This window comes from Ochlerotatus camptorhynchus, unplaced genomic scaffold, assembly GCF_037179485.1.
Source record: "Ochlerotatus camptorhynchus isolate MF236.1 unplaced genomic scaffold, CSIRO-AGI_Acam_v1.1 ptg000050l, whole genome shotgun sequence".
NCBI lineage: Eukaryota > Metazoa > Arthropoda > Insecta > Diptera > Culicidae > Ochlerotatus > Ochlerotatus camptorhynchus.
This window is the reverse complement of record NW_027040540.1, coordinates 1,044,490-1,055,733: the sequence shown is the minus strand read 5'-3', so window position 1 is coordinate 1,055,733 and position 11,244 is coordinate 1,044,490. Positions and strand designations below refer to the sequence as shown.

Sequence of the window (11,244 nt, the reverse complement as noted above, 5' to 3'; positions counted from 1 at the left end):
TCCAACGTTGTTGGGCCCACTGGCGACCGAGTTATTACTGGCGTTGTTCAGATGGTTGGTCTGGATCGGTGGCAGAGGCGAGGAGTTGAGACGAGCTAGAGCTAAGTTCCGTTGCGCGGTTAGCTCCAGATCGTCCAGTAAAGCAGCCGGTGTCGTCGCAGCTGCCCTAGTGCTGGGCGTCTCGTCGATTCCCATCGGTGGACGTTTCACCTTGGGCGGACGACCCAGCCGGGGTCCATCTCAGTCTCGCGATCGCCGAGGTCGCCCGACCTTACCCTTGCGCAGCGGGGGATTCGTCTGGGCATTGGAAGTCTTCACCAGCTTGTGCCAGTCCTGTTCGCACACTAAACTTCCACCCAGCATGTAGTATCGGTCACCTTGCACCAGATGGCAACCGCATTTGGAGCACTGGAAACACTTGAGATGAAACACGTGATGCTGAGGGACGGCCTGGCCGTTGTTGTTGTTGTTGTTGTTATTGTTGTTGTTGTTGTTTGCCCCATTCTGGTTGCTGGCGTTGTTCAGGTTGTTGTTTATCGTCGTGTGCGATGTCGTTCGCATCACAAACTCGTTGGCGGGTATCGTCTGGTGGCAGGCTGAGCACGCTCCGGATCCGAACAATCTGGAATGGAATGGAGAAATTGGGATTAGAATTGTGACAGAAGTGTGTATGTACTTAATCGAAATACTAATTGGAAATGGTTTTGGAATATTTAGCTCTGTGCTACTAATTCTAGAAGTTTGGAAATGGACACTGTGATAGTATTATTTGTCTTTATACACATACATAGACTGTCGAACAAATCCTGGATGATGTTCTCTATAGGGTAAGTTGCCAATTGTTGGACACTCAACATTTTTTTCCTATGCAGTATTTATCCATGGCCATGACGTTTACCGATCATGGTGACATGTTGATAATTGATCAATTGCTGAATGATAAAACATGTTCTTTTGCTATTCTGTATTAGTGTGATTAAACTTGATTTAAATATTGTAGACTTTACATATGATTTTAGGTAAAATCTTAATTGTTCTGCTAATAATCTTCAGTTACAAAATAAGCTATTACTTGCTTAAAATTCAGTTAACTTAAGTAATCTTGACGGGAAAATGTTCATTATTCTTATATTCAACTATCAATTGCAATATATCCATCAACCAAGTCAAAAGTAAACGAAAAACATTGATATTCAATAATTGGATCGTAATTAGACGCAGGGTCCTGCACCGTGTGAAAAAATCATGCAAATTTCTGCGAGATAAAATTAACGCTAGATTTGGCTTAAATTTACACGATATTTCATGTCAATTTAAGTGCAATATCGCATAAATTAGTAATACTTTATGCAAACTTGTAAACGATTTGGTAGTTTATGCCAACTGTAGCTCAACATTAAACGAGCGGAGATTTTACGCGATAGTTAAAATTCAGATTTTTTTTCTGTGTGAATTATTGTCTATGGGGATAACGCCTAAAGGTATGCAACTGTTCAAAATGTGAATCATTGCCCAGTACTAACAACTATGAAAAGTTTCATGCAAATCGGAGTGCAAGTAGGTCAAGTTTCTCTGATTCATCATCTGGCGTAGAACTGCTCAAAACATATATATTTTTTAAATTCTACTATTGACTATTGACGCCTATAGGGTTGGTAGCACCCTTAAAAATTCAATGAAACATTTAAAGAGCTGCTAACGGCGCCGGTGGTGTAGTGGTAAGCATGATTACCTCTCACCCCAGCAGGCCTGGGTTCAATCCCAGTCGGCGCCGCCGGGATGTTCTGAGGCATAACATTTCTGATCACGCCTTCCTTCGGATGGGAAGTAAAGCCGTTGGTCCCCGGTTCATGAGTTGATGGGTCGATAGGTAGGGTCCAGGTGTGGGAGCTGCCTTCCTGGCACGTCGGTAGCATTGGTGCTCAGCACGGAAAACAAGATCGACGGAAAAAACAAACCAAAGGAATTTAAAGAGCTGCTACTTAATCATCTTTCATTTTCATTTTTCATTTTGCAGCGTTTGGTGGGGCAATGGGAGCGCAAGTCAATCCAAAGCCGAGGATAAAGGACGGGTAATGGCTGAATAGTCTATGCGCACCACTTGAACGCCATGGGAAAAGGAAGGGATTGAAGAGGCCGGTTATTGGGGAGTTTTGAGGAAATGACACATAGTGATGCTAAATGTAAAGAAACCGAAAATCCATCTCCCACTGATTCATCCTTTCACATACATACCAAATTGATATTTGAAAGCAATAATCAAAATAAACAGACAATACATGAAAAGGCTAGTTGCCAGTTGCTTCCCTAAGCGGACCCTCCGCATCCTAACTCTTCTGTTAATCCACTTAAAGCTACTAGGCTGTCTAAATTTTCTTATTTAAGTTCGTTTGATGATTATGATATCTCTAGTCTAATTTAATAAATAATTGAAATCTCTAATCTACCTACCATGATTTATTAAGTACCTGCACTTGTGAATGTAATCTAAAATTTAACGTGTTTCAAGTTGTTATTGACTTTGACCTATATTTAATATATATTAGTTCGTCCCAGGTGACACCTTCAAGTGACTAAAATGCTTCACTTTGAAGTTAGTTTCCTAGCTGATTTTTAAATGACATAGGGTACATACTTCAACTACGCTCACACGTTTCCACTATGTCGCACCACAAAAATACGTATGGTTATGTCACAATAGAAGCACGCCACAGTGGAAATCCCGAGCCATAGTTCAAACACTTATCCCAAATCAAAACGAAGCACATATAAGATTAGTTGCAATACCATGTACAAAAATGGTGGTTAACATTGTTCCCTGAGTAATACCTCAATGAAAACAACAACGAAAGCTTGTCACTCAAGCACTAGAAGGAGCACTGTTGGGCACTTTCTGAAATATTTCAATAGTATAATTCCCTTGCAAACCCAAATAAATCTATCTGCGTAAAAATAAATAAAATAAGAGTGATTTGCGGCAAAACCCGCCAGTATCGCACCCAACGTCAGTGCCTATACGTAAGCGTACTATAACGCGGCTTTCAAATAAAGGAGTAACAAGTGTGATACTATCACTTCAGGCTAGAACTTTGGTTCTCTTATGCAATGGATCATCAGAGAGGGGAAGCTCAGTAATCCTCATGGCATGCTCATGACGCTATTCTGTCACGGCATGAGCCAACGATGCTGGACCTAAACCAACCGTCTCCAACGCTCCACTATGAAGCATAAGATTAGGCCCGCCCACCAACGTCCAAGTTAAAAAAAAACTAGCCAACGGGAGGGAAGAACTGCTACTTAATCATCTTTGAGTACTTATTTTCCTTTTAAAAAATCTAGAATACCATTTGCAGATGGCTTAACTTTTTATTTAATTTTTTTTTTATAAAAATTTATAACTTAATAATGACCTAGGCCTATCAAAATTGGAACAAAGATTAAGATGATTCTTTGTGGAATCCTTCGGCAACATTGGTAGAAGAATATCATTCCCATACAGTAACTGTGTGTGTACACATACACATATCAAATACGAAGTCACAACAATCAAAAACTAAGTATCTGTCAAATCATGATCTATCCATCTATGGAGTTAATAAATCTTGTCTCATTTTAAAATGGTAGGGAACAATCGCCCTTAGCTCAGTTGGTAAATGCTGCGGCTTCAAAGCTAGACCATGCTGGAGGCGGCTGGGTTTGAATCCCGGACAACTGAGGAAGTGCATCTAGAAAACTAAATCTGGACACTGAACTAATAATATCATTTTAATTGAACCCCATGCTTTAAAGAAGAGCATCCAATAGCTTGTTCCAGCACCTAGCAAACTGCTTCGGCCCGTAATTACTCCTCCTCGAACGACACACCACGTGTCCAGATGGTTTCAAAATCTACAACTCTTGGTCAAGATGGCCATGCAAGTAGGCGATTGTAGACAAATCCGGAGTGATTTGAGATTTGGGCGTAACTGATTTTGAAAAACAAACACTTCAATCCCCGATTTCTCGCGAATATAGTTCAGCCTAGAAAACTAACAACACGATCAGGTAAAAGAATGATATCTCTTTCATTTGGTATACTTTATTTGCGAGATTGAGCTATCATTCACGAGAAATCGGTGATTGACGTGTTTGTTAACAAAAACAATTACGCCCAAATCTCGAAGTTCTCCGGAAATGTCTAAGCTTCCCGTGGGGGAAGAGGGTCTTAAGCTCTCAAAAATGATAACACTCACACCCACAACAACTTTTTCATGTCTGAACTGAAAGAAATGTAAATTTACTCCAAAAGCAAATGAATTTCTTCCTGCTCCATCTCAAATAAGAATGAAACGTTGTTGGTGCGAATACTTTTGTCTAGTTAAGCAAGTTAAGTGCGCTACGGTTATTTTCAATGCAGGTACAGGTTTTTCATATAAAAGTGCTCATTATACTGTCCCATTTTTCAGCAATGTTCTCAAAGTTTTGCTCCTCCATCCATAATTCGGTTTCCGTATGTCTCAGTAGTCTGTGTGCAGAAAATCAGTAGATTTTTTCAACACAGGACCTGGCACTTTTGTGAAAAATTGCTTTTTGGCTATTTTTTCCCTTTGTTCGCTTATAAGTCACTCACTTCATTTCATCGACGGCTTAGTGGAAACTAGATAGGACTTTGTCCCTGAAAATGTATTAATCGGCTGCGTAAAGATGTTGAGGCTTCCAAATAAATGAACGGTTAAAAAAACTTCTCTGGACTTCCCTAAAGTTCTCTCAATTTCGCTAACGATTATATATCATCTTTGAAGTTCCCGCAATTTTTGGAGTTCATGGAACGTCCTGATGTCTTAAAATTTTTCATAAAGTTCTCCTCTTTGAATTTTTTGTACCTTCCCAAAAATTAATGGAACCAAGATATTCCCTGAAAATCTCGGAACATCTCCAACAATCTTGAAATTTTCTTTCTTCTGACTTTTCTCAAAAAAATCTGCAGTTTTTTAAATATCTCCAAAGTGTTCGGGACTTCTTGAAATGCTTGAAAATTCCCGATATTTTTCTTAAATTAATAGATTTGCAATGATCTTCCGTGACGTTTCCTCAATTCTCGAAACAGCCCACAACCATACAGAACCAATTTTAAAATGTTTCTGATTTTTCCTGACGTTCTCTGAAATTCTATGAAGCTCCTGCAATTTTCCTAAAAAATTAGAACTTCCCTTGAGTTCTTTGGAATTTCCTGATTTTTTTGTAACTTTTTAAGACCCCGCAATTTACCTGAAATTTAATTGAAATAATAAATGACGTTCTACGATTTTCAATTAAGTTCTCAAGATAAGCCTGAAGCTCATGAAAACGCCCTAAAATTATGGAAATAAATTCAACATCATTTTAAAATTTTCTTTAATGACTTTCCTGATGTTTAATGTGCATTTTTTATGTTATTGGGACTACCGGAAAGATCTCTGAACTTTCCATAAATTCTCTAGACTTCCCTTAATTCATCAATATATTTTAAAAATCGGAATTTAATTTAATTGCCTTGAATTTCGATGATATACCTTGAAGCTCCGGAAATTTTCCTTAAATTTTGAAAACTTCTTAAATGCTCACGGAACTTCAGCTAAAAATTTTAATTGCACTTGATCTTCCCTGGACATCCATGAAGTTTCCAAAATTCTCGGAATATCTCATAATTCCTTGGAACACCATGAAACCTGCTGAAATTTTTCATAACTTAACGGAACTGCTTTGAAGATCTCTGATCGGCCTTGAAGTACTCAAAACTTTTCTGAATATAATGAAAGTTCTCAAAAATCTTTAAACTTTTCAGAAGTTTACTGAAAATCCTGGAATTTCCTTAAAATCTACTCACAATTTCCTGATGTTCATATTTATTAACAAAATTTGGACTAAACTCTCGGAACTTTTAAAATTCCTTGAGTTTTCCGGGACTTCCTAAAGTTCCTGCAACTACCTTCAAATTGATTGAGCTACTCCTATAGGTTCTTTGATTTGTCTTGGAGTATCCCTAAAGTTCTCTGAATTATTTGTAGTTCTTGGTACTGCCTTGAATTACATGGAGCTGTCTTAAAAATCCTTCAAAATTTCCTGGTGATATCTGGGTTTCTTTGAAGTTTCCAAATTTTGCAATAAATTTTTATTAAGTGCCCTGGAGATCTCTGGACTACTTTGAAATTCTCGGAACTTATTTAGGTTTCTTGGAATTTTCTTGAAGTTCATGGAACTGTTCTGAATTAACCATTTTGTCATGCTTCTGCATTAGCCGTCGCTGGTAGTGTAGTGGTAAGCGTGACTGTTTTTCACCCCAGTGGGTCTGGGTTAAATCCCAGCCGAGATCGGTGGGATTTTTTTGAGGCATAAAATCTCTGGTCACGTCTTCCTTCGGAAGGGAAGTAAAACCGTTGGTCCCGATCATGTGTATTTGAATGGGTGCGATATCCTACGCAGTGGTGGAAGCTGCCTTCCTGCACATTCGATTGCCATCAATGGATGGCAATCGATGTCCGTCGGTGATTAGCACTAGATTGCGGAACAGAGATCGACGTTAAATAAAGGGACAAAAAAGCTTCTGCATTCATGTTCCATCAGATGGCACTGCTGTAGTTGACGGTGACATCTATCTGGAGCTACGCACAATCTGTGTTCCGATAATTCAGCACAGAGGCCAGTGCAGTGCTAAACATGTCTGGTACCTTTATATATGCATTTAGATTGACATCCGAACTCTCTCCTTTTTTACATATTCTGCACAAAAAAATACTTTCCAAGCCCCGCCGCACGGGATTTTCTGCCATTTTTATGAATGGGGCGTGGCTTAGAAAGTATCTTTAGTGCAGAATATTAAAAAAAAAGGTTCTTTGGATATTTATCTAGATGCATATCTTGAAGTACCAGACATGTTTTGCAGTGTCAGGCACTCTATTGTGTAGTCTGTGAGAGGGAAATCACAAATCGAGTGTCATCAAAACACATGCCATGTTGAGAGATTGAGCTCGCGAGAGAGAATTTTCTCTCTCAAATTTGAATTTCTTTTTGACTCTCTGGGGACTCGTAGTAAACCGGGTATATGTTTTTAATTAGTTGTAACTTGTTTAACAATAATTTCTAGGAAAAAGTGAACGACAAAGTCCATGAATGACTTCTTTAGGTGGTTGTCAACTTTTTGTTGACCATAATATGCATTAAAAGCGTATTGTTTCTTTCTTACCAAATTTCTATATGGAGATTTTTATCACTTGCTATCAATCGAACAGCGACATCTGTGTGAAAAATAGCCTTGACTAAATGGTTAATTTATCGGAACTTGAGCTTACAGAAATTACGGTCACTGGACTTTCCTGCAGTTCTTGGAACTTCCCGGAATTTATTGGATCTGCCCATAAAAGCTCTGTAATTCCCGGAAGATCGCTAGACCTAGCTTCTCTGAGGTACTTGGAATGCACAATTTTCTCTAACTTCTCGTTACATCTCTGAAGTTCTTTTGGCTTCCCTAAAGTTCTCTAGATATTCCTGAAATTCCAAGAATTTCTTAAAAGTTTCTGCAGTTTTCCTGGAACAATTGGAACCTCGTTTTTTAAGATTTTTAAGCTCCCCTCAAGTTTCTAATATATCCCAGAATTTGTCGGAGCTTCTGTTATGTTCTAGCAGTTTGTATATGAAACTTCGTTGATATTATCAGCATTTCCTTTTATTCCTCTGAACTTCTTCAAAGTCACAACATCTTTTGTGAAGTTAATGATACTGCCCTGAAAATCTCTAATCTGAAGTTCACGAAGCTTCCCTAAAGTTTTAACTAATTTACTGATGTTGGAAATCAATTTTTTTTTCTTTGGTTTGTTTTTTCCGTCGATCTTGTTTTCCGTGCTGAGCACCAATGCTACCGACGTGCCAGGAAGGCAGCTCCCACACCTGGACCCTACCTATCGACCCATCAACTCATGAACCGGGACCAACGGCTTTACTTCCCATCCGAAGGAAGGCGTGATCAGAGATGTTATGCCTCAGAACATCCCGGCGGCGCCGACTGGGATTGAAACCAGGCCTGCTGGGGTGAGAGGTAATCACGCTTACCACTACACCACTGGCGCCGTTGTTGGAAATCAATGAAACATCATACAACGAACGAACATCAACGAGCCCAAGTACCAAAGTCGAACACATCGGACTAAAGGTCCTGAATGATGCTGATTATAGACGCCAGATACCAGATCTGGATCAGAGGGATTGGAAGCTTCCAGAATGCTTTCTACAGCGTGTCTCAGGCAGCCGCCTGAGCAGTGTAGAGAATTCGAAGATTTCCTGGACTGATGTATGCTTTTCTCGAAGATAACGTGCACAATGATACGAAACTCACTATTGACGATAAATCGATACTAACACTACAAATATTATTTACACATGTTGTTGAGAAAACTCTATATGCTGAAATTGCAAAACCTAAGCTGCTAATGAAATGAATACAAAGAGGTACTATTGTTTGCGGATGAAGTTTTAGCCTGTATCACTTTTTGACTTTGGATTACGTCTTTCGGTAACATATTGGGGGTGAAATTAAAAAAAAAAATCCACCGCGTCACGAAAAGTGGTCAGGTTTTGACCACCTTTAACCATAGAGGCAACTCTATGGTAGGTCCTGAAGAAACGTGCTCAACTTTTTGGCTCAGCTCTGGTACTATCTTCGGTCCCAAGCTAATCGATGAACCCCTCGAAACATAGGAAAATCCACAAATCCCTTATTTTATCTGTCAAACTTTCATAGCGGATCAAAACAAACATTGTGTAGTACTAGAATTTTGACTAGAATGGGATACGTTAATCGATTTGCTTGGGACCAATAGGCTAGTCAAGTAGTGAGCAAATTTAATGTGGTTAATTTCCACCGGTTGCTACAACTCTGTCAATAGCTGATGGATTTTAATTCTAAACAAGCCCATCGATTGGAAATACGAATCTGCTATCAATTTTCAAAAGATCACAATTGGAAGTTAAACAAATGTCTAACTGTTGCAATCGTGATAAAAATTATCACCGATTGCCTGCAAAAAATACTTTCCCTAACACAGTAACGGTCGTCATCAGCAGCAGCAGCTGCAGTGCTTTCGGCGCTTGGCGTTCAACATTGTTCTTCAGTACACAATGCTAATGAAATGAATACAAAGAGGTATCAGCTTTAGCTAGTATTACTTTTTGACGTTGGATTACGTCTTTCGGCAACATATTGAGGGGTGTAATTAATAAAAAAAAAACAAACGAAAAGTGGTCATGTTTTGACCACTTATAACTCTGTCAATAGCGGATGGATTTTAATTCTAAACAAGCCAATCAATTGGAAATTTTTCTACGAATCTGCACACATGAACACATTATCAATTTCAAAAGGTCACCATTGGAAGTTACACAAATGTCTAACTGTTGCAATCGTGATAAAAATTATCACCGATTGCCTACAAAAAGTGCTTTCCCTAACACATATTTCAAAATTGATTTCCATTCGGTCTGGCCGAACGATGCTTATTCAATCACAGCAGTGCTTTCGGCGGGTGGCGTTGAACATTGTTCTCCAGTACACAACGAAAGGCTACCCGCAAGTAGCGAGCTGCAGCTCACATGACCGTCCATTCACCGAAGAAGGAGGAAGAAGCCGGATCGCTACTGATCGGATTCTGACGCTCTTCTCGAGTCACTGTGGAACATTTATGCCAAGCGCGTTACCTCGTTCCAAACAACATACATCTCGCCAGCCTCATCTATGTTGAACACCCTAATAGTTCAGCATTACTCAACCATCACGACAAAACGGTCGTTTTTAGGACCACCATAAATTTGTTAAAGAGTATTTTTTGGACATTTGTCAACGTCATCAATCGGATGTCAGTTCCCATAAGATTAAATTTAATATGGTTGCCTTACATTGGGGGGTGAAATTTCAAAAACCAAAGACTGTTTTGATCCAGAGATAATGGATTCTAATTCTTACGCCAAGCGATAGGAAATTTTTCTACGAATCTGTTAAAATTAAGACTTTATCAATTTTCAAAAGATCACTATTAAAAATTGCACGAATGTACAACTGTTGCAATGATAATTAAAATGATCACCGAATGCCTGCGAAAAGCGCTTTCGCTAACACTGATTTCAAGATCGAATTCCAGCCGGTCTCGCCGAACAATGTTTATTTAATCACCATGTGTGGTGAATGGTTACGGTCGGCATCAGCAGCAGTAGCAGCAGCAGTGCTTTCGGCGCGTGTCGTTGAACATTGTTCTCCAGTACACAATGGAAGGCTGCCCGCAAGCAGCTAGCTATCAAAGCTGCTTTCAAGAGCCCTCGATATACCGAAGAAGGAGGAAGAAACCACACCGCTACTGATCGGATTCAGTTGCTCGTCGTGAGCCGTTGTAGGCCATCTATGCCAAGCGCGTCACCCTCGTTCCAAACAACATATAGCTCGCCAGCCTCATTCGTGTTCGATCATCAATGATCACAACAAAACGGTTCTTTTCAGGACCACCATAAATTATTGTTTTTAAGAGTTAATTTTCATTGAACGTTCGCTCGCCTTGCTGCCAGTCACATCACCCCCAAAGCTATTTGATAATGTACTCAGCAACCAAAAGTTTATGGTCAAATACTTTGTCAATTACCCAGAAACACTTCGAATTAATAAATTTTAGAATGTTTGTTTTTATGTATTGAATAATCCAAAAATTCCGTGCGTTTTGTGCACGAAAATGAGTAATTTTGTCATCAGAAAACGAGGCGTTTATAAACGGCGGCGGTGGTGTAGTGGTAAGCGTGATTGCCTCTCACCTCAAAAGGATTCAATCCCAGTCGGCACCGCCGGGATTTTCTGAGGCATAAAATCTCTGATCACGGGAGTTAAGCCGCTGGTCCCCGGTCCATGAGTTGATGGATCGATAGGTAGGGTCCAGGTGTGGGAGCTGCGTTCCTGGTGTTGGTAGCATTGGTGCTCAGCACGGAAAACAAATCAAAGAAAAAAAAAAAAAACGAGGCCTTTCTGTGATGGGAAAAAGTAGTTTCTCTAACACAGTCGCCGAATATTGATACCGAGCACGTAATCCTACGTCAAACTCTTACCTTTTTTCCAATTCCTAGCTGTCTAATTTTTGGTAAAAAGAATACTGACCATAAATGTTATCTTTATTCGAAGCATAAGATATCCAGAAAAACGAATACTGACTAAAACTCCATCCACAAACAACGGTACCTTTCTGTAGGTTATTTTCATGG

The 11,244-nt window shown here is 39.5% G+C and overlaps 1 protein-coding gene across 1 annotated transcript in view; it reads right to left on the bottom strand.

The window, feature by feature from the left end:
• Positions 1-240: 240 nt before the first annotated feature.
• LOC135717151 (LIM domain transcription factor LMO4) overlaps positions 241-11,244 on the bottom strand; it is a 95,902-nt gene continuing 84,898 nt past the window's right edge. Inside the window, exon 3 of the mRNA XM_065239106.1 lies at positions 241-622. Within this exon, the coding sequence (XP_065095178.1) occupies positions 241-622 (382 nt within the window). The remainder of the gene's footprint in view (positions 623-11,244) is intronic.